This window comes from Stigmatopora argus, chromosome 11, assembly GCF_051989625.1.
Source record: "Stigmatopora argus isolate UIUO_Sarg chromosome 11, RoL_Sarg_1.0, whole genome shotgun sequence".
In the NCBI taxonomy this organism is placed as follows: Eukaryota; Metazoa; Chordata; class Actinopteri; order Syngnathiformes; family Syngnathidae; genus Stigmatopora; species Stigmatopora argus.
This window is the reverse complement of record NC_135397.1, coordinates 14,336,269-14,361,158: the sequence shown is the minus strand read 5'-3', so window position 1 is coordinate 14,361,158 and position 24,890 is coordinate 14,336,269. Positions and strand designations below refer to the sequence as shown.

Here is a 24,890-nt window from a genome sequence, read left to right as displayed (position 1 = left end):
TTTTGTTCTAACCGATCAGGCACAGACACTTTGATCAATGAGATTTCTATAGAAATCCACTGATTGCACTTGTAGGACACCAAATTAGTGAAAAGGTGTCCTCTTGATGGATTGTAATGAAAACCCGCACCCACCGCGGCCCTTTGTGGAATAGTTGCCCATCCCTGAACTAAACCCTTTAAAAATTAACAAAGTGCCCCAATTTTCTACAAAAGATGTGAGAAACACAAACCTGATAGAAAATGATTTAAAAAAAGATTTAATAATGTTTTAAAATGAATAACAAGCATGCAAAAACATTTTCTATTTGTGCAGGTGAATAATTGTAAGGAGGAAGTTCACATTATGCATTAGACAAAGCACACAAACATACATCTAAACAACTTAAAATTATGAATTCAAAACAACTTAGGATAAAATAGCTGCTTTTTCAGAAATAATCAGGGGTAAGTCTCTCCATCTCGTCGTTCAGTACAGAGAGGCCATGCCAAAGATTCTTCGCTTTCAATGCTTACTTCTGCTTCAATATCGTATGATATCGTATATCATATGGCCATAATGCCTTGTAGTATCAGCCATGGATAGTTAATAGGACCCGCTTCTTCATTTCATTCGCACTGGTACGTAATTTTAATTTAAAGAACAAAGTTGCTTAACCACGCTCGAAAAAAATAAAATAAAATAAAACATGGAGTTGATTTTATGAGACAGCCAATGGAAACCAGTGGAGTGTAGGGAGCTTATCAAGTAGGACGCAATGCTACTCCAACAATTTCAAAATAAAATAACAGATGCAGAAAATGTATTGATGTTTTGGAGGATTTCGTAACTTAGATCTTAGTTTTGTATATGGGAACAGTAATTTTCATCTTAAAGGGTTTTGTAACCTGAATTTTTTTGTATGTGGGGGCATAGAGGTACCATTGTATACCAGAGAGTAGCTAAACTTTTTATCCGCTTATGCATAAAGTACCATTTACAATGGTACCTCGACATACGAGTGCCCCGACATACGAGCAATTTGAGATATTTTGAGCAAATATTTATCTTGAGATACGAGACAAATTTTGAGCAAATATTTATCTTGAGATACGAGACAAATTTTGAGCAAATATTTATCTTGAGATATGAGACAAATTTTGATATACGAGCAGACAGCGGACGCGAGAGGCACTGTCTCTCTGCCCGCAACTCCCTCGTGTAATGTCTCTGGTCGCAACTCTCTCGTGTAATGTCTCTACGAGCACTGGGCGGAGCGTTGCATTTTTTTCAGTGTTTTTTTTTCCCGTTAGTCAGTGCAGAATGGCGGAGGAGCAATGGCGGAAGAGCTTGCTCGCTAATACGAGCGGAGTATATACTACTTCTCGTTGGCAAGTGGTCGTGCGTTATCCTATTGTGAGGACATTTATATGTGCATCATTTTGGGAATATTTTGAAAGGAAGACAAAAGCAAACAACCCTCGATAGGTTGCATCTGAAAGTCAGGGTGGAGGCGGGGCAAATAGAGCCAACCCGGGAGAAGAAAGGTATCCCTCTCTCTCTCTGCGTCTCTCTCTCCCCTCCGCGAAATCCGTCTAATTTTAGTATACTATTAAACATATTTCAGTACTATTAAACCACTAGTTATTTGTTACTTTGTTAATAGATGGTGAATTAGAACAAATAAAAATGTTTTTCCAATCCAAAATCCTGTTTTTGTTGTGTTTTCAGAGGTTGGAACGAATTAATTTGTTTTTAGTTCATTTCTATGGGAAACGTTCGTTTGAGTTACGAGAGAATGGACATACAAGCTCAGTCCTGGAACGCATTAAGCTTGTATCTTGAGGTACCACTGTATTTCGGAGTGTTATTTTTTTTCCTTTCTGTTTGTGCTCTTATAATAAAGCAGCATTTTTTGTTTTTTTGGACCGCCTCTGGCCCGGAGACAGCTGGGATTGGATCCAGCACCCCCCACAACCCTAATGAGGATAAAGCGGTTCAGAAAATGAGATGAGAGACGTTTTCATTTCATTTCGCTCAATGCTCTTGTACATCATGATGATGTTGCCACTTAGGATGCGTTCATCTGTAACCACTCGGGTGAGTGTTCCATTTTGATAACACTTGAGTTCCCGAGTACATCTGTGTGTGCTCTATTTTTATTCTATTTAACAAATACGTACACCCTTGACTAGTTAGCACCAAAAAATGGTTAATTTCAGGTACATGCCAACATTTGTCTGCCACATTTGATCAATTAAATGGCACAGGTAATCATTTAAATAGACCATTTTTTTTTCAATCAACAATCTCAATTAAATAATTTTCTAGTTCAAATTTGACTAACATCATCGTCAGTGGTCGACAATGAAAAAGAAAACACCATTTCAATCTGGGTATGTGTGGTCCTTACAACAATTTCCCCTCCCTTGGTAAGTCGGGTGCCGTTACGCTAAACAATTACAACTGTCATCAACGAACAACTGAATGCTCCGAAAGCAACACAAGAATTCCAATTGACGTCAAGCGGCGTGGACTGAGTGTTGACAGAACACAATGCCATAAACGTGCGGTGGAGAGAAAACAAAGTGACCGATGACAGAATTGCTGAGCGACAGACATGGAACAAGATAGTAAATACCTTGAATTTGGAGAGAGCTCTTGGTGGACCACAGGTGGAGCTCAGCCAGGCAAAACGCCATTTTATGTAGTTAGGCAATCCGACTCTGTCTGGATCGAAATGGAACTGAAAGAGTATGAGAAAAATACAAGAGAAAATCATGTTTCCGTGCTCTAACGCTGTGAAGGTGATAGACACCGATCAAATTGTATTTGGAGGGACTGCTGTATAAATGATCGTTGCCAACTCTCCCAGTTCTGAAGGATTGAATGTTTATTGTCATCCATGGTTGCCAATAAATGAAACTTGTTTGCGCTCATATAGGCAAAACTGTGACCTGCAATTATTGTTGTACTAATTTTATACACTGATGCGTGCAATGCCACCTGCTCAGTGCGACCTGTCATACCTCAAGTGGACCCCTGTCACAGTGAGTCCATGACGTGAAAAAAATGGGGCCCATGACAGCCTATCAATGTCATCCTGAGGTCACCTTTCTGCGGCGGCTACTCTCTTTGCTTCCATTTTGTTTATATTCACTTACTCAAATGGTAGTTAATAGAGCATAGATCTCCACTGAGTAATAATAATTCCATGAGGACAAACATCAGCTCACTCCCATTCATCAGTAAGGATATTTTCTAGGCCTAGCTACAGACACAAAAAATGCAATGATGTAATTTTGTGTATGCTTAACTCTGCAGTCTTCAGATCATTTTGTTAATGTCAGTAACTTTAAACTATGATCCACAAAAAAAAATCCCCATTCACTTCTTTGGGCTTTCAACTCTGGCCCAGGAATTAACCCAAATCAATGGAAAATATATATGTATTTTTAAAATAATCCAAATATGTATAAAATGAAATTCCACAAAGTAAATCAGAGTTCTCGCTAAATCTACAGAAATTGACTCAGAAATAACCCAGAAGTGCTCCTAAATCAACCTTAAGCAACTCATAACTGCTACACAAAATTATCAGGAAATGACACATGATCTGAAAAATAGATTGGCCAAGATTTAGGAATTGTTCATACTTTGTTCTAAACATGATTCCACTTAAAACAGTGTGTAGTGGAGTGTGGGGAGTCAGGGTACGTGTATACAGTGCCTTGTGAAAGTATACAGTGTCTTGAACTTTTAGACATTTCGCCACATTTCAGGCTTCAAACATATCGTCGATATAATTATTTGGGGGCAAGAATCAACAACACGTGGAACACAATCGTGAAGTGGAATGAAATCTATTGGAAATGTGATACTTTTTTAACATATAAAAAACTGAAAAGTGGGGCAATATGACTCGGCCTTTACTGTTAGAGCAGCAAACTCACTCTAGAATCTTGACTGATGATGAGAATATAGTAATTCCTTGAATTTCACGGATAATGTGGGCCTGACATAGCCGCGATAATCGAAAAACAGTAAAGTAAGATCACCCCTATTATTACTATCATAATACATGTTTTGGTGGCTATACAAAATTACAAGTACACAAGTATAATTAGCAAAAAGTGTATTTATTAAATGTTAGTTATAGGCATATGAAAAACAGTAATGTATGAATATCTAAATATAATCTATATATAAAATATTTGTAAGTACTAAGTACTACACTCAGTGAAAATTGTTCCTCTCAGCTTGATTAAAAAAAAAAAAAAAAAAAAAAAAAACAGGTGACTGGGAGCTTTAGTCCAAGTCGTCAGATTCGAGAGGCATTGGATCTATGGAATTTTCAGGAGGCATTAGGGGCAGCAGGAGGAGCTTCTGCAAGAGGTTGTTATGTTCATTTTTTCTTCTACATTATCTGCGATATTCGAGGGATTACTGTACTCGCCTGACTAAGTGTGGGATGGAAACATGTCAGGTAACAAAACGACCTAATAACACCATTGTTTGTTATAAACGAATCAGTCAAAACATAGGCTTTGTTCTTGTTTTTTAAAGCATGAGGATGGTCGAACTTGTTGATTAAGTGTGGCTTTTCTATGAAGCCAGCCAGCAGCATCCCCACACATGCGATCCGTGTGAAGCCTCGCATTTTCATTTCAGCTATTCCAAAAAACGTGTCGCTGCCTGTTACGACCGCGGCCGGGTCGCGGGGCAAACCTTGCTCGCCACCGGATCACGGGCCGACGCCCCAGGCATGGCAAGCGGAAGACAGGGGAGTGGCTTCCGCTACCGGGTTTCAGTGTGGATTTTCACATTTCTATGAACTTTTTTTTCCAGAAAGAAATCTGCGATGTAGTGAAGCCGCGAAGTGAAGAAGGATCACAGTATATATATATATATATATATATATATATATATATATATATATATATATATATATATATATATATATATATATATATATATATATATATATATATATATATATATATATATATATATATATATATATATATATATATACACAAACTATACACACAGATATACATAGAGATACACAAATAATATATAGTATCATTTCTTTTCACAACCTTATTCCATTTAAATTAACATTATTCTACATTACTACGCTTAATCCACATCATTTGATTCATTACGTGCTACCGTTTTTTGACCAGTATGAGTGCATGAGCATTCTCACGCGATTTCTGAACACCATCTTTGAGTATTGCAGTGTAACAGTGTCAAAAAATAAACTTGTATTTTATGCAGAAGATGCTAAAAAATAAAATCCCAGAAAGGTAAAGCTGTGTCAACCTGATTTTCTGTCTGAGGAGAGGTTCTTATCTAGTTTCCCCCGGTACAGGGGTTTGTGGAGTATCTCATTTTGCAACTCCAGACACCCAAACTATTACAAGTCCCAACAAAAATATAGAGATAACACTGCTACAGCAGAAATGGTACGGTGATGCAGGTCGTTTGGCCCTTTTTTAAAGAACCTAATGTCAGACAAGTGAGTTTTTTACATTAGGATTTAACTACAATAATATCTCATTAGGTTTTTAGCGCGTCGGACTCACAAGCAATTCCAGATCGGTCCTCACCGTGTGGATATATCATTTTATATTTCTGTCATTACTGTAAGCATTGTCCGACCACCAACTGCCATACAACTTTACACAAGCTTTGGAAAAGATGAACGAGCCTCGGATGGTGGAATGTGAAGCGGTGTGCCTATGGCGTAAGTAAATTGTATATAATAGTTTATCTGGGGCAAATTTTGCATTTGGTAGTGGTAGTTTTAGAAGTAGTAATGTCATCCTTCACCACTTCGCGGCTTTGCCATTTGCAGCTTTTTATATTAAGTATCCAAATCAAAATTGTTCATAAAAATGTCAAAATTCACGCTGAAACAAGCGAAAGACACTTTCCTGTCTTATACTTGCCACTCAGAAAAATTGCGGCAGACACGGACGGGACTGACTGTCAATCAAGAAAAATGGCAGGCAGTGGACTGGTCGGCCAGGAGCCTCGCTGAGGGTGGATTTTTTTCAGAAATGCCAGCCCCGGGCGATGTTATGGCAGATACCGTTGCCTTTAACTAAAAATAGAGCTCAACAATATAACAATATGACAATATTCATTAATATGTACACGACCCTCACCCACACACACACGCACACATATATCCCCACACAAAACCTGGAATGCTGCCATCCAGATTCTGAGGAGGGTTACTAAGGTCTACCTGTCCATCCCCCACAACGGCTGGAGGGCCCTGGGTGGTGTGCAGGGAGTATGCAGAGGGAGTGTGTGTATATATACTGTTTTTGTCAAGAAGCTGCTTAAACATCAAAGGAGAGGTAGCTTGGTTGAAGAGTGGAGAGGGGGGCACATGACTCCACTTTCAAAGAAAGTCTGCGTCTTCTTTGTGCTTTGTATTGACATCCCCATCTGGGTGGTCACATGAGTTTGAATGTTCATCAAAGCATATGACTGAAGTCACAGCAAATATTTGCGATCTCGCAGGGTTAATTACAAGCAACTTTATTTGACTTAAGGACATTATCATAAAGTCTTTATGATTGAACATATTTCAGGTCAAGATGGTGGGGAAACAGGTTGCAGACATGCTGAACTGCAGCAAAGATTTTCTTATAGTGAAAAAAAGACAATGGCAAAAGGTTATCTGGCATTTAAGAAGCGGAAATTAAGACAAGAGATGTGCGAGATAAGTGAAATGGGTTTTCTTGGAATGAATAATTTGCAAAGGTGATTTAATGATTAGCTCAGGGTCTGCACTTTGGCTTCTATATAGTATGTGGAGCAGCAGTGTGCATAAGTGGAAGGCTTGGTATGAAAGATGGTTTGACATCTTAGGAATCCTTTGTCTCAGGTATTCTTTCTTGTGTATCCAAAAAGACGTTCATGCCATAAAATGAGAGTTTTCAAGTAACTTGCACTCTTATAACTCTTTCAGTCTCAAACTACTTGTTTCAAATCAACCTTCGAAATAAAGCTAAAACGTATTTACATAGTAAATTACTATTTATAGATACTCGATATATTGAATCTTGAGGTCTGGTGGTTGAATGGTTAGCGTGTTGGCCTCTCAGTTCTGAGATCGATGGTTCAATCCTGGGTTCGGACCTTCCTGTGTGGAGTTATGCATGTTCTCCCTGGTCTTGCAAGGGATTTCTCCCACATCCCAAAAATATGCATTGTAGGCTGATTGCACACTCTAAATTTCCCCTTAGGTGTAAGTGTGAGTGTGACTGGTTGTCCGTCTCCCCGTGCCCTCACATTGGCTGGCCACCAATTCAGGGTGGGTACCCCGCCTACTGCCCACAGTTGGCTGGGATAGGCTCCAGCACCCCCCACAACCCTTGTGATGATAAGCGGTACGAAAAGTGAATGAATGAATATTGAATCTTGAATCAATACAAAACATAAACAAAAACATTGTATCAAGTACAATTATGCCTAACCCGGGACTTCATAATTTTTTGGTTGTTCCTGATGATCGCAGTGTCAGATTAGATACTCATTGTGTTATGATGTCACAGCATGTGCTGGAACAGACAAGTTGTCACACTAGAGGACCAGAGCATGCCTGATCATCGCGTATTACCGCGAAGAGCGCGGTTCGAAAGCTGATGTCATTGGGAGGTGAGACAAGCAGTTCACTAATGGTGAGAAGGCACTTCGTATTATAACAGTGTCTGCTCTGCCTAAATTTACACATTCACTATAATCAATCTGGAAAAATAAGTTTCAATAATTATTTTGACTGCGTGGGGCAGAATAACAGAGGACTGGGCAAGTCTTCATCCCTTCTTGGTTGTGGTCTTATTTTTCAAGCTTTAGCAGTAGCCCGGGTGAACGGTTTGTAAACCCACTGGCTGTAATGAATACAATACCCTGTCGGGGTAGTGAATGTGACAACAAAGTTCCAGTCAAGTTCTATTTAGTTCACAGGGCTCCTTCCCTCACTTTAGTTTGCCGAATACCTGAGGCAACAAAAAACCCGCTCCGTATGAGCACCGACAGCGGGGTATACGCTTACATTCTATGCTATGGAGTATCTTTTTTTACAAGACTAAGACCAAAGCGGCGCCAGGCCGTGGGCTCACAGCCATTGCGTCTCGCGGGAGCGCATTTTGAATAGAAGTGATGGGCAGGTAGAACAAAATGAGGCGAAGGTAATAGTGCTCAGGAGAGGTGACGTGTACAGTCATTCTGCATTTGTTTGTGTTTTACAAGATGTCCATCAGCCAAAGGGGGAAGCCATTCTGGTGTGGCCACCGGGTAAATCGTGAGTGTGAGTGTCGATGTGAGACAACCATAGAAAGCAGTCAGTCACTGGAAGTCACATTCCAGGTTCAAGGGCCATGCAGGGGTAAAGAGTTCACATGACAAAACTGTTTTTGCCCTTAGCAGTGAGCCAAATTGCTTTGTTAATTAGACCAGAAGGTTGCAAAATGGTAAGGATGGGCAAATCTTCAATGTTATTCTCATACTAGGTGTGTAACGGAAAACTAGATGCAATTTCGGTTCGGTTTCATGAAGTGCGCGGTTTGATTAATTTTCGTTACAAAAAAACATTCATTCATTTTTTTTTCATTTTCTGAACCGCTTCATTCTCATTAGGGCCACGGGGGGTGCAGTAGCTTATCCCGGCTGACACCTGAATCGGTGGCCAGCCGATAGCAGGGCACAAGGATACAGACAACCATGCACACTTACACCCATACCTACGGAAAATTTTGAGTGTCCAATCAGCCGCCATCCGCTTAGACGTCCAGCCTAACAGTAGTGAAGTTTGAGTCTTCTAGCTCTGACTTAACACTTGCATGTGCAAAACAGCACTCAATCAGAGCCCTGAGTGTCCAACACCTAAGGCCCCTGAGCGGAAACTCCTTATGTGACTTTGGACCCGCAAATAGCGCTTAGCTTTTTGGGAGATTTTGCATTTTGTAACTTAACTTTGTAATCTTAGAACAAAATTTTCTCATTGACGCCTTTGATAACGTGAATATTTCATAAGTAGAGTCAGTAGAGGTACTACTGTATATATATTATACACATATAGGGATATATATATATATTATATACTATATTTAGTATACCTTCATATGTATATGAATATATATATACATATAATATACTATATTAGGTATACCTGCATATGTATATGAATATACACATACATATATATAAATAAATAATTATTTCCCCACCAATTAGTGGAAGTTGTTTCTTAAAATACCATAATAAACTCAATATACATTAATATTATTTTTTTATTGTACCTTGACTTGGCTGTATTAATGCGCTGCAAGCCCCTCCCAATTAAAATAGATTCAGCCCCTCCCAATTAAAATAGATTCAGCCCTCCCAGTTAAGACAAAATTGACTTCTTAAATCCACACTATTAACAATCTCTTTGATCCTTCCTACTGTATTGTGTACATTTCTCCACGAATAAAGGATTATCTGATAAATTAGACAAAGTTGTCTAAAAAGAGAACCTTGAGTGCAAATCCCAAACACCTTTAAACATGATCTTGCGGCCCAAGTGACCATAGAAAATTGGGCAACGTGGGAGGGGGAGGCTGTGGAGATGAGTGTGGCTTTTCTAAGCACAAGTGTAAACGTCATTAGAGAAGCTAATGGAGGGAAGAAGGTGGGAAAAAAAGGGAAGCTCACTCCAGCAGAGGTATTTACCCAACGCCTGAAGCAGAAAGGCAAACACAGCCTCGGTAATCACAGAGAAAGAGAATGCGGAAAAGAAAAAAAATGATGGAGAGGAAGTCGAAGCGAGGAAGACATCCAGTCTGATTATGCCTTCAACATGTTTTGAACAATCCAAATCATTTTAAACATCCGCACGTTGGGGCAGTAACGCTTGTCGCTCCCTCCTGTTCTCCTAATAGGCCTAATCCTGGCAAGCTTCTCGCTAAAAGCTTGGCGTATCTCCCCCTGCGGCGACGCCCAAGGGCACGAAAGGCAATACTTCCACAGCAGCTGCACAATTGACGGACCGGCCTGCTTCAAAGAGATTCTGGGCCACGACGAGCCTCGGCGGTGCCGCTCCCCTGTCGCCGCCGAGGTGACGCGTGTCACGCTGACATGCTGAGGTTTTGTTTAGGCCGCTGGATTTTCTGTTCCTAAAGCCGCTCGCTGCCCTGTGGTTTGCCCCTCACCTTTTGACCGCAAACACCACTTGTGACGTTGATCATATACGTGAAGTCACGTTCAAAATTTACCATCCAGTCCTGGACAACAAACCAGATCTTCATTAGGTCATATTCACATTATTAAAGTTTTTATTTGAGCTTTGATTGTTGAATTTAATGCTTATTCAAGATGATGTTACGGTGGTTGACTCATTTCTGAATCTCAGGTTATGTCATGTATTTTAGGGTCTTGTTAGTCATGAAATGCAAAGGAGGGGATGTATGTTGATCCAAACTTTACACTAGAATGTTAGTCCAACTGTTAGACCGAAGCCTTCTATTTTTTTAAAGACAACCTATTGGAGTCTAAGCTGACATTTTGCGTGTTTTTTTCCAAGGTCAAAAGAATGTTTTTCTCTATTGGGTAAACATGGAGCCTATGAAATTAAAGATTAAAATATTTTCTTTGATTGCAAAAGTCAGATTTTTACATTAGTCTATAAGAATGGTGTCACATATTTATGGTTTCCTTCAAAGGGGCAACTAGTCCGCTAGCCCACACACGCCTTGTATTATTGCAAAGACAACAAAATAAATAATACCCAGGACTCAAGCTGGTTTTACTGCATTTCAGCAAATTTAAAAAAATAAACAAATGATAATGTTTGGTTAAAAAATACAAATAAAATAGTAGTCAGGCAAGCACGAGACAGATTTCAATTCGACATCAACATCATCATCAACATTATCATCCTGTTACTTGTTTTGTAATAAGCAGCCGTGTTCTGTTCAGCAACTATTTACAGGGGGATTGGAAACAAAATCAGTCATAGTATTTTTTTTTAATTTGCATTAAAAGGGTATTACTGTTCTCCCTGTGTCTGCATCGTTTTTTTCCAGGTACTCTGACTTCCTCCTACATCCTAAAAACATGCATGTTAGGCTGATTAAACGCTCTAAATTCGATCGTGAGTGTGAATGGTTGTTTTTCTATATGGGAGCCTTGCTATTGGCTGGTAACCAATTCAACGTATACCCTATGGCCTATTGCCCTGAGTTAGCTGGGATTAGCTCCAGCATCCCCGTGACCCTTGTGAGAATAAGCGATATAGAAGATGACTGAATGAGAATAAGAACTAATGGGTGATGGTTATCGGTTTCTACCAATGAGGTGTGCCTTTTTTTCCTAGGGAGTTGACAGCCCTATTTACAACCCTGTTTGCTTGGCATGTAAACCAGGGGTATCAAACTAATTCCACAAAGAGCTAAGAGCATCCTGGATTTCCTTCCAAACCAATACAGCCAGGCAGTTTAGCCAATGAATTATCTTCTGAAAAAAAGCAGCACCTGACTTCCATAGAGTTAGTTTGATACCAGCGATGTAAAGATAATTCCAATCCTCAAAAACCACAAAGTTGTTATGAGTTTTTTTTTAATTTATTGCTTAAAAAATTCTGAAATGACGATAGAAAATATTGTTTTAAGTAAACCTGCATTTCGACAAGATGACAATGTTAATCAGTGTTTCTTGTTTTGATCAATAGAACTAGAATGATGAGTCGTTACAGGTCTAGTAATTGTTATTGGCATCGTTATTCACATAATTGTTCAACTGAAATGTTTGGAGTACACAGACAACCTCGAGCGGACCACCACCCATGTGGTCAACTTTCAACAAACAGCTGTCAAAGACTGTTGACGTCGAGATCCTTTAAAGTTGCTGTCAGATTCACATAGAGGCCGCAGACCTCGACAGAAAGGAAAGGTCAAAGCGAACGTCCCCTATACTTCTTAGCAGCCTCATTCGCCCGTCACATGCTCACACACGGGTTGTCTGTCACCTCCAAGACGAGGCCATGACATCTCGGACACACCTCAGCAGGCAGCCGCTGTCGTTTGTCTCGCTCCACCTGTGACAGGTTGACACGGTGGCAAGTCACGAGTCAATGGCGCTCAGAGCATAACAGCTCCACGACCTCTGAGATGGATCCCGGTGTCGTTATCACAAAAAAAACTCGGTTGAGGTATGCTTCTACGCACAAGTAAATTCATTCATTCATTTTCTTATCCGCTTTATCCTCGGTCGCGGGGGGTGTTATCCCACCTGACTTCGGGCCAGAGGCAGGGGACACCCTGAACCGGTGGCCAGCCAATTGCAGGGCACGAGGAGACGGACAGCCATTCACGCTCAGACCCTAGGGGCAATTTAGAGTGTCCAATCAGCCTACCATGCATGTCTTTGGAATGTGGGAGGAGACCGGAGTACCCGGAGAAAACCCACGCAGGCCCAGGGAGAAAATGCAAACTCCACACAGGTGGACCGACCTGGATTAGAACCCAGGACCCCAAAGATGTGAGGCCGACATGCTAACCACTCAAGCCGCTGGGCCAGGCTACGTACAAGTAAATAAACATTTTTTTCCAGTATCGTGACTACTTGCTGACTCTGACCGAGCAGATGTCTATCATATTAAAAGTGATTAACTGCCATTGACAGCAATAGACACCCAATACATTTGAACTGGGAATTAATGATCATTGTTTGCCTTTGCAGTCCAAATTAGTCAGTTCAGACACATTGTTGACCTTAACAGTGCCAAATCTTAATTTTTGAGCCTCATAATAGTAAATACAGTCTTTCTAGTTTTTGTTTTGTATTAGAGGAGACGAAGGGGGGAAAACATCTAAATATTTTAAATATAATATCTTTTGTAAAAAAATATTTTAAATGAAAAACAATATCAGAAAGACAGTCTAAATTTACTCACCCTCCAATCCCTCCAATTACTAATTTAAAAAAAGGGTGGGCTAAATATTATGATTTCTGTCGTCGATGAATTTCGATTACCATTGTGATTTTTCAATGCTCAGCCCTCCTAGTTCAAATAGATTGGACGTGTACAGCCCTAAGTGGTAACTGATATTAAAATAAGGTGTTACTCTGATTTCCTGAATGACCCGAGAAGTAGAGAGAAGAACTTACACCCATACAAGAGTGAATTTTGGAGTTATATTCGGCATAAAACCAGAACAACTACTACTATTACTACTCGTGGGTCAAGTCATGTCTTGTCAGTAGTGGTAGCCTCTTTCCATTGGAGCTGACAGCTGGGAGCAACAGAGGGGCTGCTGCCGCCGGGCCCCCGTGTTAAACACGCTTGGCCTGCAGTTAAGCCCTTTTAAAAGAGTGCATAGGTTCACTTTTCGCATTTTCACTATTAATCCTTAGCAGCCCAGACACTGTTAACAGGGCAATGGTTAAAGTAAAACGTAGGAAGTTGGGAAAAGAAGCACGCGGGAATAAGAAATGATTGCCGCTTTCCTGACCTATTCAAGTCCCTGCTCATTTTACAGCATCTGGGCTTTTGTTGCTTTCGTGTAAGGACGGAGCGTACAGTACATTACAAAGATTATGTCAATCATCATTAGTCTCAAGTTTTGAACGGTGATATTTTGTTTCGCTCAATTGTGCGGGTGCAGATTCACAAAGCTGACGAACAATTGCAACCGAATCAGCCTTTTTTCAACCTGTATGTTTTTTCAAGTTTTTCTTGTTTGGTTGCTTTATGACATAATTTTACAGTTTGACCTGGACCAATTGTTTTTAAGTGACCTTGCCAAGCTCAAACCAAGGCCATCAAATGTGTGCTAGACCCGGAGCTGATTTTATTTATATTTCACTTCCCTAACTGAATACTAACTAACTAATATCATTAGTGCTGTCTCAATCCAATACTCGGTATCAGTATAAGTGCCCAGTACGGCTATTTGGAGTACTAGACAGTATCGTATTTGGTCACAAAATCGGATCTTATCCAGTATTCATTCAGGTGTGTTTTCAGCACTGTCATGGTTTTTGTCTGCTGTGATTTAAACCACAAAGCAAGTATGTCTATTGTGTACATCCCTTTGAGAGTAAAAAAACCATTGTGCAATATTTGTAAACAAGGCCTTTCTAGATTAGATACAAGCAGTGTGCACTTTAATACAAAAATAAGATTTATTTAGATTGGAGTCACGCAACAAAGTTATCATAGTTTTGTATTTGCTTTTTTTAATTTAAAAAAATGGTATAATTTGGTTGGATTATGGCTTTTGATTTTTGCACTATTTGGATTCATGTATTTATTATTTTAAGTATTTTAATAATCTGGTTGGCAGAGGAATTTAGTTATAATAAAGTTAATGTTTTAAACCAAAATAAAAATGAAATATGTAACACTTGTTGCATTCTATTTATGCATTCATTTAATGTTCTAAAATTATAGGTACGTGATCTGCAAAACAAATTGTGGGGGGGAACAGAATTTAAAAACTGCTATATTTTGGATGTTCACGTGTATTCCCATGGCCACAAATTTGTTGGATTTTGAGAAAAGAATTGTTATTGTGTTGTTAACACAATAACAGAAGAACTGGAGCAGAATTATTTTAAGGACAATGAAGTCCTTCGATTTTAAAAAAAATCGAATGAAAAGACAGCTTTATAGTTAAAAATCTTGCCTAATGACTTCCCGTAAGAGTGGAAGCAGTTATCATTTTCCACCAAGTAGTTTAATTTGGTTGACTGTTTTCTCCATTTCACCCCATGGTTAACTTCAATTAATTATATTGCACCAGATTTCAAGTTTATTAATTTTCTGGCCACACGAGTTGCCAATCCTTTTAATTTATAGATGTCGAAACGTGTAGTTTTGTCCATCTAATGTCATAAGTTTCAATGCTAACTGGCACTTGTTTCTCCCCTAAAATTAAGGTCATATAGGCGGCTCGACATCCTAAACAGCCTTACTGTTGTCACGGCAACAAGCAGCTATCCTAGCTAACATCTGCTGCGCGACCTCGGACTGCCCGGAACGGGCCTTAATCCCCGCACGGAGTTGTGTTGTGGGGGAAAACATTCTTTCCTTTCTGGGGAGGCAGACATACGGGACAGGCAGTGTTGCTGGTAACCTGCAGGCGAACGGATCCCACAGTGTTGTCTGTGGCGTGGCCCCCATACACCCACCACCTCTTCAACCCAACATTATGGCTGTGCAGAGGGGTGTGACAGCCAGCTTTCGGCAGAGTTGCCATCGGCGGTCCAGTTGGATAGATTTGGGCTCCGGGGTTAATGAAAGGTCTGGTCTTGCTGTTGGTACAGCAAAACAACATCATTTTGATTTAGATAAAAAAATAACTATATGTAGCTGAGCCACACACCCTTCAGCAAGTCTTCTAAAGGAATGCATTGCTGTTGTCAGCAGTGAGAAAAGTGACAAGCTATGATTGAGAATTAGTGAGAATTGTTTTATATCGAGCTTAAGGCATACTAACTAGTTGGACAAATGGTAGTTGTTGGATACAACAGCATGTGGCAGTTTGGTGTCCCTTATTGGCCACTAAAAGGTGAAAGCTCTTAAAAAATAATTATCAAGAGCCTGTGAGGTCTAAAATGACAAGTTGGCATATCCAAAACAAGCAGAGCTTCCCTAATATCCTGATAAGCATCTTCTCAGAGAAGAAATGAAGATGGTACTCTGTCAATCAGTCCATCGGCGGCTATGAAATATGCATTTGTCTTAATATGGAGTTTGATTCCATCAAAAGCCATTTCACGGACCATTTGGTTATGCAAACGCCGCTTGGAGACAGACAGCAAGAGAGAGGGAGTGTGGTCGAGGCTCACTCGGAAGATGAAACACGGCTTCAGCATGCTAAAATGTGTGCATATTTGTATTAGATTTAATTGAATAGTTCTGCATCAGTGCCAAGAGGTTACTTGCCGTGTTCGTAAAGGCCTGTGTTCTCTCCAATCATTGAAGTGGATGCACTTTTCCTTCAAAAATATAAGCAACCTTTGCAAAACTGCTCCGGTTTCACCTAAATATATAGTAAGACCAACTTGAACCTTCTCCAAGACTGACACCAAATTAGATGACTTTTTTGGTTTAAAAAAAATCATCAATTTCACATTCTTTTTTCTCTGCTCTGGGGTGCTAAATCCAGGTCACGATCACCTGTGTGGAGTTTGCATGTTCTCCCCGGGCCTGCGTGGGTTTCCTCCAGGTACTCCGGTTTCCTCCCACATTCCAAAAACATGCATGGTAGGCTGATTGGACACTCTAAATTGCCCCTAGGTATGGGTGTGAGCATGAATGGTTGTCTGTCTCCTTGTGCCCTGCGATTGGCTGGCCACTGATTCAGGGTGTCCCTTGCCTCTGGCCCGGAGTCAGCTGGGATAGGCTCCAGCTACACCCGCGACCCTAATGAGGATAAAACGGTTCAGAAAATGAGATAATTTTCTGGATGTTTTGTCCTTTGGGGGCGGGCAGTGGGTGTAAGACAACAGTCAGTTTAGCTATCAACATGGGTCCACCTTAAACCATTGTAAAAGAACTTCTGAGCATTTATTGGCATTAGCGGTCATCTGATCCCAGTTAAGTGGTAATTGCCTATTATAATTTGGCCCAAACCTTTAGCTCTCAACTTAATTGTCGGCCGATGCGCTAGGTACAGCATGGAAAGTGCAGTAATATTTTTAATTATTCAACTTTGGGAGGTTTGGTTACGATAGTATTTTGTCATGTGCCAAATTTCCAACACATGTATACTTGACTTAAAGACAGTTAAAAGGAAATTTTAGAACCAAACCTGCCCCAGATCTTAATGAAATCTCCCTTGGTCCACTCCTCACCATTTCATAGAGTCTTTGTACAAAGTCTTGTTTTTGTGAAATTTAGACGAATATCAAAAATAGCAATAAAATCCTAACATCACTAGCAGAGGTCATTACAGTGGCAGCCGCTTTAGGACATGTTTCCTCTGTCCACCAATTACAAGGCTTCTTTAAAACAGACGGAAATGGAAGCAGCTTTGAAAATACAACCCAATTCAACTTAACTGTATTAAAAATGGCAACAAATCTTTTAGGATTACTTACTTTAATTCCCATTAACACCAACATCAAAAGTCCTACTGTCTTACAGGCCTTTAAAGCTTAATTGCCCATCAACAACAGCAGAGCTTCTATTACTTTACTTCATTGTGGTCCTGCACTGACACCTAGTGGGACATACCGTGGGAATGAATGTCAGGCCAATTTTAACACTAGAGTAACTGTGCGACAGTGCACTTAAGTCATTCATTTTAGACAGGTACATGACAGTAATACCAAGACACACTATGCTGCAAGAGAGTGGCAACTGCAATCTGGTCACATCAGCCGGAATGCTGCAAGACCATAGTCTATCGGAGCAGATAAAAAGGTGATGTTCGGTGTCCTCCCAGTTAAGCAGTATCTATTCCACGGCTTTCGACGTGACGGAGGTATCGCTCAGGTGAGCCGTTTAGGACCAGGTGGAGAAGCAGAATAGGATAGGCGATAAACAGAGGAATGGGTAGAGAAGGAGGCAGGTGAAAGGACAGAGGGGGCAAAGAGGAGGAAGTGGAATGTGGGAAGTCAAGCGAGTGATGTTCCAGAACCCTTGGTTGAACTTTTCCCTGTGTCACTTCTGATTGGCTACACGGGACAAAGGAGACAGTTTGCTGATTATTTTCACGAAAAAGAGGAGCACCGCACCAGTGTGGAAATGGAACACCAAATGAATCCATGCTAATATTTCTATTTTGGAGACAAAACTAAATTAAATCAGAATCTTTTTATCTTACAAAATGAAACGATCATTTTAAAAGGTGACATTTATGAGAGGGCGGCCCGGTGGATGAGTGGTTAGCGCATCGAGGGATCTGGGTTCAAATCCAGGTCGGTCCACCAGTGTGGAGTTTGCATGTTGCGTGGGTTTACTCCCACATTCCAAAGACATAAATGGTAGGCTGATTGGACATTCTAAATTGCCCCTAGGTATGAGTGTGAGCGTGGATGGTTGTTTGTTTCCTTATGCCCTGCGATTGGCTGGCCACCAATTCAGGGTGTCCCCCGTCTCTGGGACCAAGTCTGGCCTGAAGTCAGTTGGGATAGGCTCCAGCACCCCCTGCGACTCTAGTGATGATAAAGCGGTTCAGAAAATGAGATGAGATGAGACATTTATGAGAAATTACATTTTTTTCTGTTATGGTATCAACACGCATAGGTTTGAAATATATGCATCCGCCATTAAAAATAGGGGTTAACAGTATCTTTCAACATTTGTGAGAAAAGTTTGATAAATACTTTTTTTAAATTTGTTGCTATACAGCAGGATGGATGTGTGTGAGAGGACCAATACTGACAAGGCCATTAAATATGGTTTCCAATTGGGCTACCATGCATGTTTTGGAATGTGGGAGGAAACCAGAGTACCCAGAGAAAACCCACACAGGCCCAGAGAGAACATGCAAACTCCACGCAGATGGACATGACCTGGATGTGAACCCAGGACCCCAGAATTGTGAGACCGACGCGCTATCCACTCAACCACCGGGCCGCCTACTTTATATTACTTTTGTGGTTAAAATGGAATACAAGTTAAATTTTCTATTTATTGGTGACGAATTTTCCTCTATTTATTTTTACGGTCCAGGGGGACGTATAGAGTTACACGTGACTAAAAAAGCAAACACAGAGAAAATAAGGAAGTTTACACTCAGAAAGTTGTAATGATTTAGATTTTTAACTCACAGTAAAGAAGTAGCATCATTCCTCAGTGCCTCACATCAATCACGGTCTGACTTGTTCTCGTTTCAATTTCAACGTCGTAGGACGTCAAACCTCCTTCGTAAACCTGTAATTTAAACCACGTGCACATATTACAATGTTCCGATGTAGCTATTTAAAACAGGGCAGACATCGCTGTTTACAAGGGATTAGCGCACATGTTGCTAAATGCTAAGGGTAGCCGCTTCATTGGCGTCGCTAAGCAACAAGGCGTGTTGACCACCTCTTGTCTTTTAATTTACAGAAAAAACAGCAACCCTCACTTCGGCGGCGAGACTTACAAAGTAAAACTCGGGAACTTCAAGGGCTTTATAGCGTAGCTTAAATTGCCTTTTTAAATTATTTCCGTAAGATCATTCTCACGAAGCAAACAACTTGTGTTTGCTAGCGGAAACTATAAAACTACACTTCCCACTTTTCTCCAGGACACGTCACTCCAACTCTCGCGATGTCACGCGGCTTTTTCGCGACTTACTGAGCTCAAGTGGGCACTTGTTTAACAGCAATCGAGAACATGGTGAGTATTTGACATGCTTTTAATATGCTAGCTGTCTCTTATTCGCTTCAAAACGAATTAGAGTGCATTTTTTCCCTTTTGTGTTTCGATTCCTTATTTTCAAATAGATTAATTTTCGAAATGAAACTCGAATGACTTTCCTTATGTAACACTAATCAGGCTATGGCGGCGGCCATATTACAAGTTAAGTCCTGAAAGAAAGTTGGTACTAAACTATAACTTGGCAATTTAATGTAAACTGTTGCGGTTAAGTTGACTTTACTTTTGGCCAAACATATGCACGAGAAAGCTCCCCCGTCTATATTTTACGTAACCTGATTTAAGTTAATCCTGTGTACGTAGACGAGAATGTCAACAATACCCAGTTCGAATGTAGCATCTCGTACCTGGCTGCCTGCCTACCTGCCCGACCTATCTACCCTTGTATGTGAAATCAATGCTAATTGTACTAACTCCTCTGTTCTCTGCCTTGTTCCCCCTTTACAGTCTGAGCCAATTAGAGTTCTGGTGACCGGAGCTGCAGGGCAGATTGCCTACTCACTCTTGTTCAGCATTGCTAAAGGAGATGTCTTTGGCAAAGATCAGGTAAAGGATTCTGTTTTCTCGCGCATAAGCCCTTTATCCTTTTAGGTGGTGTCCTGAGATGAACATCAGAAAATGGTCATGTGGGTGCCTTTGAAAAGCTAAATTAATCAACTTGCTCAGGTGAAGTTTGACCTTGAAGCTGGTGAAATAGATCTAGTGCCACTACTTTAAACTGTAATTCAAAACACTTGCTTAACATGACCCCCTTGGTCAAACTCACTGGTTTCCAGATGGACCAAAGTAGTTCGGACCTGATGTTATTAATTTTCTATTTGTTTCCTGTTTTCCATGCCAGCCAATCACGCTCCTCCTCCTCGACATTTCACCAATGATCCCCGTCCTAGAAGGAGTGGTCATGGAGTTGCAAGACTGCGCCCTCCCTCTTCTAAAAGGTAACCATTCAACACTCATTGGTTGCAACTGACAGCGATAGCTGTCTATTTCAACTGAAAAAATGTTATTACACACATACACACACACACATATATAATATATATACATGCGTATATACATATATACAGTAGTACCTCGAGATACGAGCTCAATTTGTTCCGGGACTGAGCTCGTATGTCGATTTTCTCGTAACTCAAACAAATGTTTCCCATTGAAATGAACTAAAAACAAATTAATTCGTTACAACCCTCTGAAAAAACACCAAAAACAGGATATTGGATTGGAATTTTTTTTGTTCTAATTCGCCATCTATTAACAAAATAACACAACTAGTGGTTTAATATTACTAAAATTGGTTTAATAGTACTAAAATTATACGGATTTTGAAGGGGGAGAGAGAGAGAGAGAGACAGACAGAGGGGGGGGATTGCACGGCAACGCACTCGTAACATAACATAAACAAATTTAAATGATCTTGGATTACGATGCAGACACACTCAAAAATAAGTTTAATCGAACCTAACACTAAGTTTAATTCTAATTTTGTTTGACATTTTGATACCTTTCTTCTCCCGGGTTGGCTTTTTTTTGCCCCGCCTCCACACTGACTTTCAGTCAATATCGAGGGTTGTTTGAGTTTGTATTCCCTTCAAAATATTCCCAAAGAGGAAGGGGATGTGTACCGTATTTATTCGAGTACAACGCGCAAACTGAAGCAAAGTTCAGGTGCACGTTATATATTAGGTCTTCACTTTTATGACCAAATCCGGGGAAAAAAAACTGCCCTCCAGCGCTTAAAAAGTCCCCTCCGCAGACGTTATAATGGGAGACGTAATACCTGCCTAGGTCCCCAGATGGAGGGAGAACCTGTTCTAACAGGGCAAGGGGATATAATCTACCTTGTTTTACAAAAGCCGGCCCTGTCGAAACGTTAGCAGGCCAGCCGCTCACTCGAGTCCGCCCAGGGAGCGCTATCCTCACTTTCAATTGTTTGGTTAATCTTACAATGATGAATCAAAATTTTTAAGTATGATGATGAATTAGACCTTAAGGATTTAAAATTGAAAATTTCATTTCAGAATTGTGTTCATACTGGTAGTTTGTTTTACCAGGTTTCCGTACCATATGTTGTGAACAAATATTTTGTCATGACGACATGTGTTGAGCATTTTCCAGTTACCAGTATCGGTGCAATCCTTGATGTGAGCTGGGAAAAAGTGGGAAAAATGTATACCAATTTTTAGTCACAAATTATAGGTGCGCGTTATACTCGACTAAATACGGTAGTTTAGCCTGGTTCCAGTACCACGGTTTAACCACGAATCTTAGACCGTGCTCCTGTAATTGTGTGCTCTAAAATGAAATCAAAGTGAGATTTATCTGCCTTCACAGAAATTGTGGCCACTGACAATGTGGAAGTGGCCTTCAAGGACTTGGATGCTGCCATCTTGGTGGGATCAATGCCCAGGAGGGAGGGTATGGAAAGGAAGGACTTGCTGAAAGCCAATGTGGCCATCTTTCAAACTCAGGGAACGGCCCTGGATAAGTATGCCAAGAAGACTGTCAAGGTAATATCAGCAAGAGTGCTAGGATATCGTTCTTTGGAAGTGTGACACATGACGGAAATGGACTGGGATGCTTCCAGGTTCTGGTGGTAGGAAACCCGGCCAACACCAACTGTCTGATTGCAATGAAATCAGCTCCCTCCATCCCTAAAGAGAACTTCTCGTGCCTCACCCGCCTCGACCACAACAGGGCGCGCTCTCAGGCAGGATTCTACTTTTGTCAATGGCAATAAATGCTCATATTTAATAAGTGTCCTGTAACGCTGTTGGTCCACATGCCTGTCCCATAGGTTGCGATGCGCTGCGGTGTCCCCGCCACCAATGTGAAGAACGTGATCATCTGGGGCAACCACTCATCCACGCAGTACCCTGACGTACACCACTGCAAGGTCAATGTGACCGGCAGCGAAGTTGCTTGTTACGAGGCAGTCAAAGATGAGGCTTGGCTTAAAGGAGACTTCATCACTGTGAGCAAACTCTTGTTGCGACTTTCACAATTTTTCTGTCACTGTGATCCTGAATCCTGCTTTCTGTGGTTCAAATCTTTTTTTCAAGTTTATAAAATCTGCCCACTGGTTAAAGTGATCTTAAATATCATTTTTGTGACAAAAATGAACAAGGAAAAATCCATTCTGTTTCCAAATGCTCGTTTGTGTTAACGTAGTCTGTGTTGCTATGCCACAGACTGTGCAGCAGAGAGGAGCGGCTGTCATCAAGGCCAGGAAGTTGTCCAGCGCCATGTCTGCAGCCAAAGCCGTCTGTGACCACATGAGAGACATCTGGTTCGGTACCCCGGAGGTGAACGGCCTATTGCAGCCATTATTGCACTGATTTTTACCATGTGAGAGGTGTCACGCAGTCTTTAAAATATTTGTTTTTCCTCCAGGGTGAGTTCATTTCCATGGGTGTGTACTCCTCAGGCAACACTTACAAAGTACCGAGTGACCTCATCTACTCTTTCCCTGTCCAAATCAAGGTAAGCATGCCTATTATCTCGCACAGTTTTTACACCATTAAAGAATTATTTCAGATAAAGACTTTAACTCTTTATAAGACAAGGGAATATTTTTGTTAATTAAAAAAAATACTTATACTCTATAAACACCTGGTGTTCAGATGTTTTTTTAATTATTATGCCTTAACATTTTTTTAAATATATGATTAAAAACTAAATTAAATGAAATAAAGAGAAAACAAAATACAGTCTAATTATATCCTTCTTTAAATCTTAATTCAATTGTGTTTTGGAATTTAATTGTATGCCTAATTAGCTCACACAGCTTTTAAACCAGGAATAAATGAATTATATCAGATTGTTGAAGACTTTAACCTTTTTATAAGACCAGTGAATATTTTTGGTATATTAAAAACAATACTTATACTCCATAAAAACTTGGTGTCCAAAATACGTGTGTTCTAAAAATTATTTTTAACATTTTTTAAAATAGATGATTAATAACAAAATTAAATGTAACAAAGAAAAAATGAAAAACAGTCTAGTTATACCCCTCTGTAAATCTTAATTCTATTATGTTTTGAAATTCAATTAGGTATGGAATTGAATGTGAATGGTTGTTCGTGTGCTTGTGCCCTGCGATTGTCTGGCTACCAATGCAGGGTGTCCCTGCCTCTGGCCCAAAATCAGCTGGGTTAGGCTACAGCACCCCCCCACAATCCTAGTGAGGGTAAAGTGGTTCAGAAAATGAATGAATGTATTTAGCCGCTATCTAGGTTCAATTCATTTACACTGGGAAAATAATTTATTCTTAACTGGCATTGATAGCACTATATAAAAATAAAATGAAACTAAAATTAACCATTAAAAAGTAACTGATTACATTAATAATAATTAAATAATATGCTGTCTGCTGCCCGATGGTGCAGTGGTCCTTTCGCCTGACTTTGGTGTGAGCTGCGTGGGTGCAATTCCCACTTTGGATGAGGTGTTGAAAATGAATGAATAAATATGATTTTAACTTCATTAGAACAAATCCTGGAAAATAGTGGAGGGCCTGGCCATCAATGACTTCTCCAAAGCAAAGATGGAGGCCACAGCCACAGAGCTGATAGAGGAGCGGGACACTGCAATGGAGTTCTTGGCTAAGTGACTACATGTAGCAGCCCGCCTGTGAATAGGCACTCCCTTCAACATGCTGAAAGGCTTTAGTACTGTAATGAATCACAAGGGCACATAGCTGCCGTTGTTGTAGGGCACAAATACCTATTTTGGGTTTTTTTCTAGATTTAATATTCTTTCCTGGTAGAGGATGCAAGCATCATGTTCATCCTAAAACTGCTGTTACAACTTTACCTTTTACTCATAACAGATTACGAGGCTCTACGAGCCTTTGATCCATCTATTTTGTCACCACCAGCCAAGTGTTGCTGGTGCGGAAAAACACTTGAATCCAATGATTCATGCTGTAAAAATAAAAGTCTTGAACAATATTAGTCTGGATTGTTTTATTTTTGTCATTTTCCTATGACATAATCAAGTAAACGTAATGTTAAAAAGGCATGTTCATAATCTCATTTCAGTGGCACATCTCAGAGAATGAGGTTATGGTCTTTTTTCAAGTGTGCTCTCTTTCAAAAGGTGATTTATTGTCTAGCTTCAGTGCACATGCAAGACAAATTATGCACGAACTTGACATGGCAAGTCAGGTATACTGTGCTGGAATGGCCTCTTTGAAGACATGACCCTAATTAAATAGATACTCTAATATAATAAATAATACTATCAGATTAGTATAATTGTAATGGTAATACAAAATATAATAGAAAATCTAATAGTGGAGGGGCAGGCCATCAATGACGTCTGCAAATTTTACTATATTCGTGTACTATACTTATCGAGAAATACGTATTGAAGTAGTGCAGTGTTAATTTCACACCACAGAGGGGCAGACTTCCCACTCGTGGGTATACCCTCGGAAAATGACTGAATTTATTTTAAAAAAAGATTTAATAGTATGAAGCTAATTGACCATCCAATACAAATTGGTGCCGTCTCCAATACGTAAAAG

General features: G+C 40.2%; 2 protein-coding genes across 3 annotated transcripts in view; one reads left to right on the top strand and one right to left on the bottom strand.

Moving 5' to 3' along the window:
* Positions 1-19,224, bottom strand: part of wdpcp (WD repeat containing planar cell polarity effector) — a 76,638-nt gene extending 57,414 nt beyond the window's left edge. The window contains exons 1-3 of the mRNA XM_077613036.1: positions 19,086-19,224; positions 18,769-18,871; positions 2,621-2,725 (exon numbers count right to left, since the gene is read on the bottom strand). Of these exons, the coding sequence (XP_077469162.1) occupies positions 2,621-2,681 (61 nt within the window). The 5' untranslated portion in view covers positions 2,682-2,725; positions 18,769-18,871; positions 19,086-19,224. The remainder of the gene's footprint in view (positions 1-2,620; positions 2,726-18,768; positions 18,872-19,085) is intronic.
* mdh1ab (malate dehydrogenase 1Ab, NAD (soluble)) lies at positions 19,190-24,312 on the top strand. 2 transcript variants are annotated; one of them, XM_077613040.1, is made up of 9 exons: positions 19,190-19,321; positions 19,808-19,906; positions 20,202-20,298; positions 21,692-21,867; positions 21,945-22,067; positions 22,155-22,331; positions 22,549-22,662; positions 22,751-22,840; positions 23,850-24,312. In XM_077613040.1, the coding sequence occupies exons 1-9, from the start codon at positions 19,319-19,321 to the stop codon at positions 23,970-23,972; spliced, it is 1,002 nt and encodes a 333-aa protein (XP_077469166.1). In that variant the 5' UTR covers positions 19,190-19,318; the 3' UTR covers positions 23,973-24,312. The 2 variants fall into 2 exon arrangements, with proteins under 2 accessions (XP_077469166.1, XP_077469165.1); XM_077613039.1 differs by lacking the exon at positions 19,190-19,321 and adding an exon at positions 19,343-19,504.
* Positions 24,313-24,890: the final 578 nt, after the last annotated feature.

Bases quoted from the DNA above. Each gene is read 5' to 3' on its own strand.
- mdh1ab (XM_077613039.1), top strand. From the start codon at position 19,484: ATGGCGGCGGCCATATTACAA. The intron at 19,907-20,201 runs GTAAAGGATTCT...TTTCCATGCCAG, and splicing joins ATGTCTTTGGCAAAGATCAG to CCAATCACGCTCCTCCTCCT. The intron at 22,068-22,154 runs GCAGGATTCTAC...CCTGTCCCATAG, and splicing joins ACAACAGGGCGCGCTCTCAG to GTTGCGATGCGCTGCGGTGT.